The sequence below is a fragment of the Gopherus flavomarginatus genome, chromosome 1, assembly GCF_025201925.1.
Source record: "Gopherus flavomarginatus isolate rGopFla2 chromosome 1, rGopFla2.mat.asm, whole genome shotgun sequence".
NCBI lineage: Eukaryota > Metazoa > Chordata > Testudines > Testudinidae > Gopherus > Gopherus flavomarginatus.
This window is the reverse complement of record NC_066617.1, coordinates 69,454,707-69,474,083: the sequence shown is the minus strand read 5'-3', so window position 1 is coordinate 69,474,083 and position 19,377 is coordinate 69,454,707. Positions and strand designations below refer to the sequence as shown.

The following is a 19,377-nucleotide window of genomic DNA, read 5'->3' as shown; positions in this document are numbered from 1 at the left end:
CAGCTCCTGAGGGCTGCAGTGGCCCCAGGCACAGGAAGTGAAAGCAGGGAGACTGTGTTTCTTGTGCTGTGCATATTCCCTCTGCTGACACCAGCGTGGAGAGATTGAGGGTTGGTTTTCACTGTTGCCATTTCTTGCAATTTTATTGTAAATCTTTCAATATTTGCTATTTTTCTTAAAGTCCCAGCTCTTGGGGAGATGTGATTGGTTGAGAATCTGTTTTCATTTTTTTATTTAAAAAATAGTACATTTCTAGTCCTCATGGTTGTGGCAAAAAGCCTGAAATGAAAATATGATTCAAGTGCACCCTAAAGGCTCAGAAATCATATGAGAAATAAAAACATTAAACAAATCTTATTATTTTAAAGCTAATACTGTGATTTTGGGGATCAGACTTATGATTTTTAAACACTTAGTTGGAAATGCTGTTACTCCTACAGGAAAAATATGTATATTTTACAGGGCTATATTGATCACTGTTAACATACAATGGGCCTTAAAATGTGACTTACATTTGTCTAACAAAGCAGTTAGAGCCTGCATTTGTTGTGCATTTAAAAGTGGCATGTTAAAACTCACACTGACTTCAGTGGATGGAACGAAGGATCAGTCCCTTAATTGTAGAATATTTGTAAAAACATTTTAAAGATGAAATCAGAAGCATCAAGTCATCGTTGTCATCTTGTAATAACCCAGTTATTTGCATGACTGTTTGGTTCATTCTGCAGATTAAAAATTGGCAGTAAAACTTTATATTGCTAACTAAAGTCAATTGTAGTCCCTGCAATTAAAATTTAGGAGATTTCAGAATATAAAACTTACATAGTGCTTTTCATCAGTAGTGCTTAACGGCCTAGATCCTCCAAAGTATTTAGGCATCTAATTCCCCCTGAAATCAAGGTACACAGGGCAAATGTTATCCCCATTTTATAGATGGAGAACTGAGAGATGAAAAGAGAGGCCCGAGGTCAGTGACAGAGTCAGGGACAAAACCCAGGATTCCTGACTTAGTACAGTGCCCTATCCCTGGACCATGCTGACATGATGTATGAATTAATTTTAAAAGGGGCTAAATTTTTAGCCAAAAATTACAAACATAGGCATATACATAAGGAATATGTATTCCAGTACCTGGGCTTTATTTACTGTTAACAATAATAAATAGATAACAAACTGAACCCCCAGGGTGTCCCTGACTACCTTTGCCATTCCAGTAATCTCAGATGAACCAGATCCTCTGGGAAGCAACAGTGGTAAATTGCAACTTGAGCTGGACAGAGGTAACCAAGGCAGCTTGACTTTAGAAGGCGAGGCAGCCCTGCTCCTATATTCAATTCTGTTTGGATGGCCCCTGTGCCTTCAAAAATCTGATTGCAAGATTGAAGGGATGAGGGAAGGCAAGAAGGGGGAAAGTTAATTAATTAGATTTTTAGTTTAATTCGGAAGCAGTTTTTTTAAAAAGGTATTTCAGAAACACAATATGAGAGTTAGGTACACTATAAACTTTTTATTGCTACTTGTTAAGGAGATTTTTCCAGACAATAGCTTGCAGCACACTGGCTTGACTTTTATAGCACAGCATCTTGCCCCCATGCAAGCATGTACAGTAGCTGATAATTGAATTTTGTGTGCATACACACTGGCCAGTCCTTTGTCCACACCCAGATATTGTGTATGTGTGTGCTCCTTTATGATTGGGATTAGTGATGATGAGCACAATTCACTTTTTGGGGGGGAAGGGGGGAAAGATTCTGGCAGGCTATGGGGAGTGTGAGTGCTTCTCCCAGTGAACCAGAGTATTTTAAAGTCTTCCTATGGGAATGCCTGTTCCATGTAATTGCAGAGTTGGGGTTGGCATACAGCAAATACTCTGTTCTCTCCTCGCTCCTTCACTTGTGTCTTTATATTGTAAAAGAATCAGGCAGGACCCTGACCTACAGCTGTACAATGCCCTGGACATTTACAGAACTTTATAAATGATTACCACCAAAATTAGGCTTCAGTGAAGGATTTGTCCATATCAAGCTGGAGGTTTTAAACATCAATTATTTTTACTGTAGCTCTGTTTCTGGATGTATGGGTTTTTGTTTTTTTTTAAATGAGAATGGTGTTTACTTTTCATTCTTACATAACTCAAATTGCTGAAAAGAATTTGCTCAAATTTAAACAAACAACAAAGCACATTTAGGTAGATCTCAAACATGGACCTGGACAAGTTCAACCCCAAATCCCTGTCAGTTCTTTCTCTACTTCCACACCAGAACAGGGGCTTAAATGAAAAATATCCTGCCATTTTATCTTTAGTCGGCAAATACACACGTTTAATGGAACTATTCACAGTGTATAAAGTTAAAGGTTTAAGTCTTTGCAGGACTACGGGCTAATATTGTATTTCAGATATCCCTAGGTTGATCATCTATAAACTGTTAAAACTTAAACAAGTAACTTTTTAAAAGGGCTTCTTACGGGAGAGGGAAGCAAAAGGGGAAGAGGAGAACCTGACATCACACAAATGTTGACTCAAGGACATTTTAAAATGCATGCAGTAATACGTAAGACGTGTCTATCTACACTAGCTAGCAAGTGTTCGCTTTTATTTTCTCATAGATGTAACTTGTAATAAAACTTTGTGTACACGCACCACACACACATACACATTCTATTTTAAAGTTTTATGGTTTATATTCACCCCCTCAACATTCACATTTTTCCATTAAAAATCCTCTTCATTATTTTTTGCTGTTTAACTAAATCCTTGCATATTTTTAAGTATATTAAACACCTGTGTCACAGAGTAAGGTGTATTATCCACCTTCTGCAGCTGGAGAAACTGAGGCAGCAGCCACCCCCGATTGCCCCTCTACCTCGTGTGTCTCTCACCAGCCCCCTTCCCGCCCCAGAGGGACTTAGTGGGGATCGCTCCCTGGCGTGAAAAGGCTCAGCCACGGGCTTGTCAGAACGTTGCAATCAGCGGGATGTTTCCAGCTCCGGAGCCTCCCATTACCCCGCTCAGCATTTCAGGCTGGCGGCCACGGCAGGGACCCTTTCTGCTGAGGACTCAGCTCCCCGCCCCCTTTCCTGGAGCAGGTGGGACCGTCCACGCCCCCGGCTGCCTCCCGCAGAGCCTCAGGCTTCCCCGGGGCTAGTGAGAGCGGGAGAGGGGCAGACAGACCCGAGCCCTTCTCACCCCCGCCCCCCCGATGGGCGGGCCTCGGGGACCTGACTGGACGGCTCCTGCGTCAGTCAGCGGGCAGGGCAGGGTCCCTGAGGGGGTTACACCGCCTCCTGCCCAGGCTGCAGAGCTTGCGCCGGGAGGTGCGGGCGCCGCCGCTGCTCCGAGCCAGAGCCATGCGGGTAGGCGCGCGGCCCCCGGGATGCTGCTGCCGGGAACGGGGGGACACGCCTCTCTCAGCCCGGGCGGGGCAGCCCCTGCGCCCCTTCCCCAGCTTTGCCTGGCCCCGGCGGGCTAACGGGGACCGGCCGGCTTCAGCCCGGCGCAGTGGGAGGGGCGGTGGGACAAGGAGGCGCTGAGCCCCTGGAGCCCACGGGCCGTGGCGAGCGGGGCTCCGTGCCCCGTGTCACACGGAGTCTCTGTTTGCTTCCAGGGGGCGGGCAGCCTGTGCCTGGCGCTCCTGCTCCCGGTGGTGGCCGGCTTGGACTTCAGCTATCACCACAGCGAGCAGCTGGAGACCTTCCTGAAGGAGGTGCACTGGCAGCACCCCTCCATCACCGCCCTGCGCAGCATCGGGCGGTCCGTGGCAGGTAGGCTGCTGCTGGGCGAGCTCCGGAGCAGAGTGAGACCCGTGTGTGTGTGTCTGTCTGTCTCTTATACAGTATGTGAAGAGCAGCCAGAATAAAAAGTCAGACGGTGTAAAGATGTTTATCCGTATGTTAATTCATTAACCTATGACGAATGGCTAGTGGGGCAACCCACGCCTGATCTAACTGCGCCTTGACTTCTGACTTCTAGCCAAACACTAAACAATTCTCAACTCCGTAGTTTGTGCCCGGGAGCAGATGCTTTGATATTTGACATACTCAGGTAGTTGATTGCGATACAAGTAAAGGGCTTGGCGACTGCTCTATTTCTGTAGTTCCTAGCATCGGTCTACTTAAATCTGCACCTTCAGGGATTTGTGTGTGTTTAAATGTAGATTGTTACTACAGCTTGAGAGACGCAAACTTCCTCAATGCAGCATTTAGTACAGTGTATATTAAACCACGATGTAATTTCTCCTTTGAAATACTGCTCTGAAGTTAGACAGTTACTGGGCTACAACTTCAAAAATAGAGCTGATCCCAGTATTTTTAAAATGGGTGTAAGATGTCTAACTTACTAAAAGTCCAAGCCAGTCAGAGCTACAACAATGATATTGTAATGTGTATTTTCTAATTTATGAATACCCATGCATCCGACTAAGTGGGTATTCACCCACAAAAGCTCATGCTTCAATACGTCTGTTAGTCTATAAGGTGCCACAGGACTCTTTGCTGCTTTTACAAATCCAGACTAATACCCCTCTGATACTTTAAAGGATATATAGTCTTCCTGGATTCACCCACTAGTCCAACAAATACAAGACTGACTGTAAAAAGTACTTAGGTGCTGAAATCAACGCTATTGTGTTCCTCATTTAACTCCAACTCTGGAACTCTTTGGGAAAATATAACCAGTTACAGCTGAGGCTTCTGGCTTTATGTAGATAGATTAGCTTGATTTATTTTTTAGATTTCAGCACTGTCTAAAATACACATAGCTGTGCCTGGGATTTTTTTATTTAAAGAAATTTAAAAACTCAGTTTAATAAGGACATTAGCACGCATGTCCATTTATGCACATCTTCTCAAGTGTTCTGAAAAAGAAGTTTATGTACAGTAGTTTTCATTTGATCAAGGAACAATGAAATTATTCTAAGAAATACGGTATAAAGTTAGAGATGAGGAATTACATTCTTGAGAAACATCTGTTCACATAATCCTGATTAATCTGTTTTTGCTTAAGCAAGAGCAATTGTAGCAATGATCAAATCTATGATTATGTTCTAGATAAAGCTGCATCATTGTTGGCAGATTAGCATGAAGAATTATAGTAGCTAGAGTTGCTCTTTCATGTATGGTTAAAAATAAAAGTAAATGTATGCCTTCACATTTTCTGACTGAAACAGTACTTGTCTGGAAGAGAATTTGATTTTTAAAGTTCAGGCTCTTCTGTTTTGGCTAGATCTCAATCACCATTGGTATTAACTGTGAAAGCAACTGCCAGACCACTCACTCACTCTTGATTTAAGGAAATAACTGATCAGCAAGTAATGTTAATACACTTTTAATATTTTTATCTTGAGGGACCTTCACTGTTAACTATAGGGCCAATCCTGCCTTCATTGCCATCCCAGGACCACACAGGCTTCTATGTGGCAAAACTGAAGTTGAATTTGGACTCATAAGACTAAACTTTTCTAAATTAAGTTCCTAAAGTATGGCCCCTAAATAAATATTTAGGCATCTGAAAAATCAGACCCCTTCATTTAGAAGAACTGATCACCCACAGCTCCCACTGACTTAAAACCCCAAACTGATCCTTTGTCAGTGAGTAAAGATTACCAAGGATTTTGGCATCCCTTTCCCCGCTTTGCTTAAGCACATGGGAAAAGTGGAAGCCAAAAGTGTTGTCTCAGGAGCGCCCCCTGCTCTGCCTGCTAAACTTGCATCATGCGAAGTGATAAGAGAAGCACTTTAAGCAGAGCAGTGAAAATAGTAGATAGGCACTGAACAATGTATTAATACCATATAAAGCAGGGTGGGGCAGACAAATGAAGATGATAGGGAACCCTGCAGGAGAAGACATCAGTATTGCATTTTTCATCTACCAGAAGTATTTGGAGGAGTCGGGGGAAGTGGTATCTGGGATTTGGGTGGAGAGAAAGCAAGAAGGTCCTTTCATTCTCAGCAGCCAGCAGAGGATCTCATCCCACTTCCAGTAACAACGTTAGAAACCTTCCCACATGACCACTAGCAGAGATAACTGGCTTCCAGAATGATGAAACTAGAGCTTACTTTAACCCTTTCCCAACATCACTGGGATCAACATTGGATTCTGGCATACAGTTTTCTCAAGCTTTTCTCAAGGGAGATGGAACATATATATATCACCCATTATATCCCTGCCAGGATCCTGAGGAAAACTTAAAAACTAAACATCAATCCTCTTCCCCAAGGAAAACGGTCAAGAGATACTTATGGTAACATTAAGGTCCATGGAAGACTAATAGAAGAATTGGTATTATAAAGATACTATCCCGAGCAGTAGCTACACTTAAAGGAACAGTGTTACTACGTGCCATTTCTTATCAATTATCTTATCTGTATCTTTACTTCTACTCACCACTTGAGCTAGTGCGATTTCACGCAGATGCTCAATACAATCCCTGTTTACCAGAAACTGGGAGTGGACAATAGGGGATGGATCACTTGATTGCCTGTTCTTCAGAGGGAACAAACAGCACTTGGCTTTGGCCACTGTCGGAAGACAGAATACTGGGCTAGATGGACCATTGGTCTGACCCAGTATGGCCGTTCTTATGACTAATAGAGCCCTGCACAGATTCAAAAATGTGGATCCGCATCTGTCAGAATTAATATGCATCTGACCCATGATCTGCTAGGTGTCTTTTATGTGTATCCACAGCAGCAAGGCATCTCACAAGGGCTAGCGAAGGTAGTGGGAGAGCGGAGATGAGTGAGCAGAGGGTGGGTCTTGCAGGGAGGAGGCGGCATAAGGGTGAGGATTGAGGATAAGAGGTGGCACAAGGGTGGGGTCTCAAGGAGAAAAGGGCTAGGGGGAAAAGGGTTGTTGCATTGGGTGTTGCCCCTGGGGGCTCACAAGTGACAGCAGCAGCAGTGTGTGTTCCATCACAGCGGGGCTGAGGGGTGGAGTGCTGGGGCTCTGCCTGCTCCAATCCCTGCAGCTGGGGGGGCCCTGCTGACCAGGAGTCAGCGGACCGGGAGTGAAGCCAGTGCACCCGACCAGGCCATGGTCGCTGGGGATGCTGGCATAGCCCAAGGGGCCCGAGCTGCTGGACAGGAAGTGGTGCGTTGAGTGGGGGCTGGAAATCCCCAATTCCGGCCTCCACCAAGGCCCAACCACTGGCTGCTGTCCCTGAGCACACTGTGCTCCTCCAGCTGCCCGAGCCGGACACCATGGGCCAAGTGCTACTGGTGAGCAGAGCCCTGCATGGTTGTATCCACATCCAATACATTATCTGCAAAAATGGTCTGCAGATATGAAGTGGATATCCATGGATTTGCAGGACTCTACTAATAGTTCTATCTAAACTTGTAGCTCTGTACAATGATGTATAATAAGACCTTATACCAATCTAGTAAAAAATAGGAAAATGAGTTGAGGTAATAGGAGGAGGAGGAAAAGGGAATAATTTTCATGCTGTCTTTCAGATCCTGGGCTAGATAAATTTAACATCTTTTGAAGGTGCACAGACTGCATGAGTCACTGTTAATTCTACCTTCTTCTGTGCAAAATCTACCCTGGTTTACACTTCCTTCAGTTTTCAGAGTAGGAGCCGTGTTCGTCAGTAGGTTTGCATGAGGTTTAAGTTAGGGGAGAATTTGGTCTTGATGTTATGATTTTTAGATCCACATGTGGCATTTTGCATTATTTTAGACATGATGTTTGAATATGTAACTTTATTATTATTACCCTATTTTAATGCATACATGCATAGGGACAGTGAGGACCTTATTTTTGGAATGCTGAGCTTCTGAAAATCAGGCCTTAAGATTTACACAGATGACTTTCTGACTGTAAAGTGACAGCTTCCTAATTTTAATTGCTCTATGGGCCAAATTCTTTCTGCACTTACAATACCATTAATAATAGGAACTGGTGTAACTCGGGGGAGAATTTAACCCATTATCTTTGGTGTCTGTTTACTTTAAATAAAACAAATTCTTCTGCCACACTTAGCTCACTTTTCCAAAGTTATGTAGTACTAGGTTCTATTCTGCCTCTTGGATCAACAAAATTTATCAGCTAAATTCTAATTGCAGAATTTTTTTTACTGGCAATGAGAAAGAACAGAGTTTGTTATTTTAAATCCCAGGCTGATTTTCCAGTGCTTGCAACTGGAAAAATTCTGTCTGACAAATTACATCTCTACTCCGATATAACGCGACCCGATATAACACAAATTCAGATATAATGTAGTAAAGCAGTTCTTTGGAGGGGAGGGGCTGTGCGCTCCAGCGGATCAAATCAAGTTCAATATTACGCGGTTTCACCTATAACGCAGTAAGATTTTTTGGCTCCCGATTACAGCGTTATATCGAGGTAGAGGTGTATATGGCAGTCATCAATACATAACTTCACCATTTCATTTTCAGGATAATATTTTCTACTAACTGGAATTTATTTATTGAATAGTTACACAATTTATTTTTAGAAACCCAGTACTTATGCCATCTTACTGTTGCACTGAATTAATATTCTTATATGATCCTTAGATAAGAATATAGAACATAAGAACGGCCATACTGGGTCAGACCAAAGGTCCATTTAGCCCAGTATCCTGTCTTCTGACAGTGGCCAATGCCAGGTGCCCCAGAGGATAATTATCTGTTCTGTTCATTTCAAGTGATCCATCCCCTGTTGCCCATTCCCAGCTTCTGGCAAACAGAGGTTAAGGACACCATCCCTGCCCATCCTGGCTGAATTTATCTAGTTCTTTTTTTCATCCTGTTATAGTCTTGGCCTTCACAATATCCTCTGGCAAGGAGTTCTATTAATTTCATTTAGTGTCCTCTAGTTCATGTGTTATGATAAGGAGTAATAACACTTCCTTATTTACTTTCTCCACACTAGTCATGATTTTATAGACCTCTATCATAGCTCCCCTTAGTTGTCTCTTTTCCAAGCTGAAAGGTCCCAGTCTTATAAATCTCTCCTCATATGGCAGCCATTCCATACCCCTAATCACTTTTGTTGCCCTTTTCTGAACCTTTTCCAAGTCCAATATATTTTTTATGAGATGGGGTGGCCACATCTGCACAGAGTATTCAAGATGTGGGCATACCATGGATTTATATAGAGGCAATATGATATTTTCTGCCTTATTATCTATCCCTCTTAATTATGCCCAGCATTCTGTTCACTTTTTTGACTGCCGCTGCACATTGAGTGGATGTTTTCAGAGAACTATCCACAATGACTCCAAGATCTCTTTCTTGAATGGTAACAAAGGATTTAGTGTATAGGTGGGATGACTGAAGAGAGAGAAGCCAAAGTTATAGCTTTTATCCTAAGATTATGTACTGCAGCTTTTATTGGAATTTGAAGGATATTTAACTGTAATTGAGGCACCATTCTTAAACAGAATATTGATCAGCCCATGAAGGCCTCACTGTGTAATGAGCTCCACATGATGGAAGTGTCCATCCTCACTGAGATCATCGCATGATTGCGGTCATAATGACTAAACAAGCAATGTATCTTCTCTGTAGGGACTGATTAGTAAGGTTACACATTACAGTTCTTTAAAATAGATGTGTAAAGCAGTAATACTGCATTTCATATGCATAATATGGCCAAAGTAGATATTGTATCTTAAACTTGCAAAATATACTTCTAAGCATATGTACAAAAAACCCTCCACACTAAAGAGATAATCAAACAGTTGTCCCAATATCAAGGACACTACCGAATTAAAGAAATTGATGAAATTCCCATTCCCTCCCTCTGCAAGCAGAGCAGACTCACTGCATGTCCTAAAAGTCAACACCAGCTCTTTTGCAATATTGTTGTAGCTGTGTTGGTCCCCGATATGAGAGAGACAAGGTTGGTCAAGTAATATCTTTTATTGGACCAACTTCTGTTGGTTGAAGGTACAAGCTTTTGAGCTAACAGAACTCTTCTTCAGCTTGTACCTCCCTGCCAACAGAAGTTGGTCCAATAAAAGATACTTCCTCATTTACCCCATCTCTAACAGCAGCTCTGACAGACCAGTGGGAAGAATGAATTCTGGGTTGAGAATGCCCTGTTCCCAGTCCCTAGACATTTAAATATGAGGGTTGGGCATCTCAGCTGATATGCTGTCAACATGAAACAAGGAGAGGTGGGATCTAAAGAAGATGTACATAGTGGAAACACCAACATTAATTGCATCTGGACATGAACAGGAAGTCAGTGGAGATTATAGTACACTAGTGTCATGCAAGAAACACTTATAAAGGAGTAGGCAGTCATATTCTGTACGGGTTGCAACTTCAGTGTGGTCCTCAAGTGTAGCTCTCCAAGCAGAGTGCATTGCATTAATCCAGTCTGAAAGTGACACAGGTATGGATAACTGTGGCAAGACCCACATCAGAGAAGAAAGGTCATAATCTCTTAATCAAGAGTATGCATGTCTGTGGCTGGCCACAGTTTCTTCTTATGAGCCAACAAAGTAACTAAGGATCTAGTAGGCGTCCTAGATAACTCACCTTACTAACAATGCAGACAAACTCATTATGTTGAATAAGCAGATACCCAGAGCAGGTGGGGAAAACATGAATTTTGTCGAGTTGGTCATATAACCCCAATCCCCAGTTAAGTACTTAGAAAGCTAAAATACTTCACCATCTGGATCTAATGTAAAGGAAACAAAGCTGAGTGCTTTTTGCATATTGATGGTCTAAGAGCCCAAGTAGTCTCATTTTCTCTCCCCCCCCCCGCCAATGGCTTTACATACATCCAGTAGCGATTTGACGGGACAGAACTTATCATCCCACATACAGGCTGTGCAGCCAGAAGAGTGGTGGACCAACGCTAGTCTGTGTTGTCAAACAGAAAAGAACCACTCTATCTAACCTTGTCAGTGTCAGCAAACACATCAACAAAACACATCAACCTCTTGATCAATGGTATCAAAGGTAGCCAATAGATTCAAATAAATTGGCATGGGTACTTGATGCCTACCCATCACCAAAAGGAGAAAATCAACCAATGAGACTTAGGTTGTCTTTATGCCATAGCCAGGTCTAATTCTAGATTTAAAATGCTGTAGATCTCAGGAATGCAGGTGTTTGTGGAACTGATTTACCTCTGCTTTATCAACGACCTTCCAGAAAAAAATGGGTTAGAATAGGGTGGTGACTGGAGAGATGACCTATGTCAAGATTTCACTTCTTATGCAATTGCTTGTTTAAGAGATACTGGTACCATTCTTTACCTGAGAGAGTGTTGACTGTCTCCACCAATAATAGACCTACAGTTTCTCTACTTAATTTTTAAGCCAGCCATGAAGGGGGACACAAGTTGACAGACATTGCATGATGGGAAGCTTATTTCCTCCTGAAGTTCATATGAGACAGGAATATTGAGAAACATGTAGTATTTATTGTTTGGTGTATGTAGTTTGGCAGGGACTGTGTTTTCCTATTTGTTTGTTTGAAAAGCACCTAAACACATTTGTAGATTGCAATATAAAGTAGTCAGAAACAAAACACTGTTTCATTGTGGTGCCCCTAATGTGTATTATATCTATAAATGGAGATATACCAATCTTCTAAAACTGGAAGGGACCTTGAAAGGTCATTGAGTCCAGCCCCCTGCCTTCACTAGCAGGACCAGTTTTTGCCCCAGATCCCTAAGTGGCCCCCTCAAGGATTGAGCTCAGAACCCTGGGTTTAGCAGGCCAATGCTCAAACCACTGAGCTATCCTTCCCTCCTCTGCCTGTTGTTTCTTGATTGAGACTTAGGCTTTGTCTACACTGGCAAGTGAAAGACAAACTTGTTATTCGGAGGTGTTTTTAAAAAACAAAACAAAACCCACACACACAGTCCCAAAAGACACAAGTTTTGCCAACAAGCACCAGTGTGAACAGCACTTTGTCGGCAGGAATACTCTCCTGCTGACAAAGCTAATGCCACTCATTGGGGGTGGAAGTTTTTTGTTGGCATCAGAGCTTTCTCCTGACAACAAATAATGGCTTCACCGTGTGCCTTTTAGCAGCCTGGCTGTAGTGGCACAGCTGTGTCGCTAAAGCTGCATAGTATAGACACAGCCTAAGTCCCTCACCCTAAGAGTTTAGTGTTTTTGTTATGCATTTGTCCACTGTCTAGCACAATGGGCTCCTGTTCCATGACTGGGGCTCCTAGGCACTACTGCATTATGCATCGTATTATTAGTGGCGAATCAGAGTAATTGCTGCTTTATTCACCTCCATAAATAAATATAACAAAAAAGATAATTTCTTAATTAAAACCAAATCTGTAGTTGGTTCCCATGTTACTTTCTACTTCCTGCAAAGCGGAGTGCGCCTGTAGCTCTCCAGTGCCACGCTGCTTTAATTGCCTCTTTGAGTAGAGAGTTTGTTAAGAGAGAAATCATTCACACTTCAAAAATAAGGTGGCCCAGACACTGCCCTTAGTTTATAGACTTGTGTAACCACCACTCAGTAGAGCAAATGGCAAGGCCTTGTCAATCTGTTTCAGCTGTGTAACATTTTGACTTTAATAGAGGTACTCTGAATTTATGTCAGAGTCACAAGATTTGGAAGACTTTCAGAGTGTAACTGAGGCCCAATGTTGAGGGGAAAATATTCCAGTTTGTTCAGTAGTTTGTAGTAAGTAACACAAACTTATTTCTTTCCTGGTAACATATCATAATGGCATAACCCTATATCTTTCCTTAGTATTGTTACTTTGCCATCACTCTAAAAATGTTGCAAACTTGTGGATCTTACAAGGTCTTGATAATAGGTAAATAATCTTTGTATGAATATAGTTAAGATGAACAAAATTGCAATACCCCTGAGAGAAGTAGTTAAGTCAACTGAAGCCCCAGTAATAGACACTAATAGGTCAGTGGAAGTATTCTTCCATCAACTTAGCTACTGCTTTTTGAGGGGAGAGATGGAGGGTCTCTGTAGCAAGTGTCTACACTACAGTGCAGTGGCATAGCTGCAGCATTGCATCTGTATCTGTACTGTATTTGAATCTAATGAGTAAGTGATCAAACAGGAGAAAAAAACAGGACACAAGAGTCTAGTTATTTGTATTACAGTATCACCTAGGAATCCTAATCTGAAAGTACATTGCACAGCAGCTGGGAGATGTAATTCTCATCTTGAATGGATGAACGGACGCTACTTCTGCTCAAGCTAGCTCATAAAAATAGCTACATGGCCGGCCGCGGTGGCTCAGGCTAGTGGTTTGAGTACAATCCCGCCCAACCTCCTGATTATATGTTTGGGTGGCTAACCCAAGCCACTGCCCATGCCACAGTGGCCACACTGCTGTTTTTAGGCACAGGCTCACATGTGTATATCTACCCAAGATGGGAATTACACCTCGCAGCTGCTGTGTAGATGTACTCATAGAACGAGACCTTAGTGTGCTAGGCACTGTACAAACACAGAACCAAAAAAATGTTTCTCTATAGCACCCATTATTAAAAGTAGCTAAATGCTGTGTCTGGTGAAAGCTCCTCATCACACAGCCATCTCAACTATTACCCGTATGTGTGTACCCCATAAAAGCAGCTCTTTAACTTTAAGACTGATCAGTTTGTTAGTGAGTTTATGACTGACTTATGGGGTTTTTTCTGTTTGTTTGTTTGTTTTTTTTTAAAGAAAAAATCCACAGGGAACAATGCCTACTGAGAAAATGATGCAAATCTTTCCCCTTGGATACGTGGTATGAATCACATTCCTGTATATTAGAATCTTATCTTCTCTTGTTTCATTTGACTGCTTAATACAGACATGGCTTTTCTCTCCTGTTACTGGTCCTTGATAGCACATTTCCCCCCAAATTGATCTTAAACTGGTATTTCGCAGAACTAATTAGACATGACACAAGATGCATGGATAACGTAGTTATTCAGGTTTTCAGTGTTCGTTCTAAATGGAACATTTTACACATCAGTGGGCTCTGAATCAGGCCCTCATAAAAGTGGAGCATTCTAAAAATTGTTATGATGTTTTAGTTGAACTTTTGCCCACTCTCCCTGAGGATAGTGGCTCTCCTGGTACTTCCCCTTTTTCCTGCCTCTTTCCCTCTAGCTTTATCTCCCCTCCCAGCTAGCATTGCTCTGGTCTTTGTCAGTGCATGTGGCATTAAAGTGCACGTTAACAAGATTCCAGATAAGGCATAAATGTTAATTTTAAAACCAAATGGGTAGGTGAGTTTGACATATTAACAGCCTTATGAAATCTTGTCGTGATGTATTCAGTGTGTGGCAGAAGGGGAAAGGAGCTAAAAACAGAGGAAAAAGACCTTTAAGGCTTGTCTAGACTAGACTAAAAGGTGGATTGTTTTGGGTTCTTTTTTTAAATATATTTATTAGCTCTTTAAAACCATTGGCTCTAGGCTGGAATTCACCTCTACAAGCCATGTTGAAACACAACTTATCCTGTCTTCACCAGACTCTTATGACATGTTAGCTAAAACATTTTAGCGAATACATTTTAAAATACACCTTTTAGACCAATATTGAAATGTACTGAGGGATTTCATTAGACTGAATCTTACATTTGAAATCTGTAGTTTTCTAGGGCCTATGCATATCTACTATACCTATTTGTAGGAAGAAAAAATACAGCAGTTTACCTCTGGTAATCATTTCAGTGACTGTGATAACTTGACTCAGACACTTGAGGACTGCTAAGGATAACAGATTGTGAGAAATACAGGGTGTTACCTGGCTGTAATTGTTTCATGATGTTTTATAGGCCTTTGTAGCCTATCAATATGACTGCAATTTTTATGTGCATGATTTATAAAGGTTATATTTTGTTGTTTGTGTCCCCTGTGATCATAATGAGTAAAGCTTGTTAGGAAATTCCTCTCCTCTTCCCCCAAATGTAAAACAGTTTTGTTTTCATTTTGTATGGGGGGGGAGGGTGTAGAAAGCTTTAAAAAATGATTTGGGGGGGCTGTTGACAAATGGATTTTTTTCCACAACATTTGTTGTTTTTTCCCCCAAAAAATCCATTTTCAATTTAAAATGTTGGTGGAAGATTTTCATACAGTTCCAGTTGTGAATCTAAACTGGATAATGACTTTATCTAGAATGTTACAATGGGAAGCATGTCCTCTTAAAATGGTACTTACAAGAGGAGACTGTAATTGTTCCCTTCTAAATATGGAGGTGCAGCTTGCCTATCTTTATCCAAACAAAATCAGCCTCGGTGAGCCACCCTTTTGTATTGAAGATAAGGGTGACTACAGGCCATATAGTACTCCCTAATCTGCATTTAGCCCACAAACTGCACTTTGCCCATCTGTTATAGTAACATAGAAAAGCAATATTGTTCACTCAAGCATGAGGGAGAGAAAAAAACTAACCTGGCAAAAACAAACCATACCCTTCTATTTGTGTAGAACCAGCATCTATTATAGAAATATTTAGGTTATCAGTTTTTAAATGACCAAGACTGAACCAGTTCAAGCTCTTTAAAAAAAAAAGAAAAATCATCCAGATCATGAAAATGGAGTCATTCAAAACTAGCATATGGAAAAATCCCATTATCCCTTTTTGAGATAGAAACAAGCCTGGAGTGGATCTCCTAACTACATCCATGTACAGGCATGACAGGCCACCCCTTCTGTCTGCTGTGCTTGGGAGAAGCCATGGATTTTAAACTTACAAAAGCCCTTTTTCCCCCATAAGCAAGATCCTTACAGCTTTTTATGTCTTGTTTGCTGATAAGAATGAGCAGGCAAAGCAAGTGGATAGTACAATTCTTACCTGTGAACCAAAACACAGCTGGTGAAATTAACAACCCCAAAAGTCTTGTGAAACTCAAAACCAATAATTTTTATTGTATCATGCATTTTTATTTGTGCCAACATCCTTAACTGATGCTAGAAAGTAAATATGTAATGTCTGTAAAAGAACTGGGGTTTAACAACATGGAACAAACAGGCCACGGCAATTCTTTTTCTCTTATAAAGTGCCACTTCCTGGAGTGCTATAGTGGAGTTCCTATTGACTTAAATAAAAAGTCTGTCATCGAACAATATTTCTTCTTCTTACACCTAGCAAGTACACTGATAATTCAGTGAGAGTAGAATGAGATAGTGTTACTCCTCACTGGGGGCACATTAGGTCAGTGCTCCATGATCTGCTCTGCCTTTAAACTCATATCCATGGGAAATTTATGGTGTTAACTTTTGCAGGGCTTTATAAGAAAAATCATGTTCTGGTTATCTCAGACTGGCTCTCTCCCTGTGCAACACCACAGCATGTGAGATCAGCTGAGACACCAAAGATAAAACAAACACATACACTCTGGTTTAATCATGAAGAAGTTTTCAGTGAAGGGTCCTCCACTGTGAAATTAGCTTCAGCCATCACACTGCCAGAGCCTAGATTTGTTGACCTTCAGGTCACAACAAGGTCCATCTGTTTGTTGTTGTTGTTGTTTTCATACCTGGAAGGAAATGGGATGAAAGCAATATGTAGTCACTTTTTTAAAAGCTGTTTGTATGACAGTGATCTTATTTGTATATTAGGTTTTTATAAAGCATGTACATGCACCCATTTAGACACATAAAGTATGTGAGCAGAAACTAAATTAGAATCTGTACCTACACATTGTTTTGTCTCAGATCCTCCTGTTTGTCTTCATTTCTCTTGCCTTTAAGAGGAGAGCAATGTTTTTATAGTCAGTGATCAGGGCGATGAGGTGCCTGCTCCAAATGGCTAGAACAGCTGCTTTCTCTCACCCAGTCAAGCAATGGGAGTAAGAAAACAGCTGCATTTTCTAGACCACTGCCGGAAGCCTCTGTCCATCTCTGGACTGCTCACAAAGCCACAAGGGTTTTCCCTCTATGGAATGCTAAAAGTGAAGCTGTTGCTCCAGGTGGATTCCCTTGTTAATTCCCAGCTCTGTGTTTAGGCCACTGAGATCTGTATTCATGTGTGTCTCTCTTTCAGTGAGCATGAATTGAATCCATTTTATTATATTACATCACATATAGTTACAATTTGTACTATTCTCCTGAGAGCTCCAGGGCTGGCTCCAGCTTTTCTGCTGCCCCAAGCGGCAAAAAAAAAAAAAAGAAAAGACGAGCGGTGGCACTTTGGTGGCAGCTCAATCATGCCGCTTCTTTGGTGGTGGGTCCTCCCTCTCTTCCTCTTTGGCAGCAATTCGGCAGCAGCTCAAGAAGGAAGAGAGGGAATGAGGGACCTGCCGCCAAATTCCTGCTGAAGACCTGGACATGCTGCCCCGATACCAGACGGAGTGCCGCCCTTTGAATTGGCCGCCCCAAGCACCAGCTTCCTACTCTGGTGCCTGGAGCTGCCCTGGGGCGTTCACATCTTGCCTGTCTCAATACAAATGCTCCTGAGGTGGCTATTCTTGGTAACACGAGTCAGAAGTTGACAAGTCACTGCAGAGTAGAGGCCTAGATTTTTTCAAAAGGCTAGTTTCCTTTTTGTGGGTGGAAATAGAGTGATTATCTATACAAATGCTAACTGTGATGGATTAGTACGTCTGCATGTACCTATGCTTGTCTTCAAACTCTATGTTGTTTTGTGAGGGATAATTTGATTGTAAACCTGTTCTGTGCCTTCACCTGGGCATTGTAGCCACCTGAAACACACAGGGAGTGTCAGGAGAAATATTGGACCTAGCAGAGGGCTAACAGTGGAGAGTGGCTGACCCTTGGACAAAAGCTATGATCCACAAAAGTACTTGGGGGGCCTAAATGCCAGTTTTAGGCTTCACTGCGATGCTCAAAACTCCCCCCAATCCCTGCAGAGGCCAAGCTCACTTGTTGCCTAAGTTTTCAGGGTAAAATTTCTCTCAGCTCCTAAGTTTCTGATTCTGGGCTTGCACATTGTTGCTGTCTCTAAGTATCTGGATGCCTGTGTCCTACCTAAGCCCCAGAGTGAGCCACCAATTAACAGGAGATAGGCAGATGAACACTGGCTATCTCACCTGCGACACCTGATCATTAGGTGTGCTCGGAGGCTGCCTGGTGGATTACAGTCCATTCAAAATCTGGCCAGAGGAAGAGGAGGTGGCTGTGCTGCCAACCTTATAACTTTTTAGCCCAATGGCTAGAGCACTCACCTGGGATGTGCCAGAGGGGGAGAAGGGATTTGAACATGGATCTCTCACCACTTTTCTTCTCTTCAGGCGGGGGGAAATTGAACCTGGGTCTTCCACCTCCCAGTTGAATGCTCTAGCCACTGGGCTACAAGTTATAAGGTGGGTACCGTTTCCTTCTCCCTCAGCTGTTTTGTGTTGAATGAGGCAGGGGCCTAACTCATTCCTGCAAGAAACTGCTTAGGTGAGTCAACTGACTCAGGCTTTCACTTTGGGGCTAAAAATAGCAGGGTAGACAAGTGGGACTGGGCTCTAAAATCCAGGAAGCCTGAGCCCAAATATCTACACTGCTATTTTTAGCCCCATAGCGCAAGCCTGAGTCAGTTGACCTGGGCTCTGAGACTCTTGCGGCAGGTCTTTGTTTGCAGTGGAGACATACTCTTAGGCACCTCTCTGTGTGAGAGTGCCTATCTCTCCCCATTCATTGTGTGTGGAGCCTAGGCACCTAACCTCCAGTATTGTGGATCACAGTGATTTTCCTGTTACTTTCTAAGTGCCTAAAAGTTAGGTGTTGCAACACTGAGCATCACAATGCCTAAGTCCCTTTGTGGATTCAAGCAGGGGTGCCATTTCAAACTTGGGGGAGGCAACTTTAACTGTGATTCCAGGGGCTATTTAGGCACCTGAAAACTAGTTTTTTTTTGAAGATGGGGGGTGGGGCACAAACAAAAATTATAATGCAAAGGGGGAGTTCAGCTCAAAAAGTTTGAAACCCACTCAGGGTGCAGGCAGGGTGGGTAGCTCAGGCTGCAGAGAGGGACTGTCCGGAGAGGGGTGTAGCCCAGTGTCCAGGCAGGGGTAGCTAGGGCCTGTGTGCTGGGACTCAGGAGGGGCATAGCTCAGGATGCAGGGTGGGGCTGTGTCTGCGGGGATGCTGCTGCTGAGGGACCAACCATGCACTCAGTCTCTCAGTGACACAGTGAGGGCAGCTCTGAGGTAGGGTTGCCAACTTTCTGATTGCAGAAAACTGAACACCCTTGCCCCACCCCTGTTCACTCAGTCCCTCCCGTCCCTTGCTCACTTGCTCATCTTCACTGGGCTGGGGCAGGGCGTTGGGGAGAGGGCTCTGCCTGGGGGTGCAGGTGCTGGGGTGGGGTCAGAAATGAGGGATTCAGGGTGCATGAGGGGGATCTGGGCTGGGGCAGAGGGTTGGGGTGTGTGAGGAGGTGAGGACTCCAGTTGGGGGTGCAGATTCTGGGGTGGGGCCAGGGATGAGGGGCTTGGGGTGCAGGAGGGGGCTTAGGGCTGGGACTGAGGGATTTGGAG

General features: G+C 42.9%; 1 protein-coding gene across 1 annotated transcript in view; it reads left to right on the top strand.

Annotated features, from left to right (window-relative positions):
- The window catches only part of CPM (carboxypeptidase M), a 95,762-nt gene that overhangs the window by 10,056 nt on the left and 66,329 nt on the right, over positions 1–19,377 (top strand). Inside the window, exon 2 of the mRNA XM_050935421.1 lies at positions 3,606–3,762. Coding sequence (XP_050791378.1) covers positions 3,606–3,762 — 157 coding nt within the window. The remainder of the gene's footprint in view (positions 1–3,605; positions 3,763–19,377) is intronic.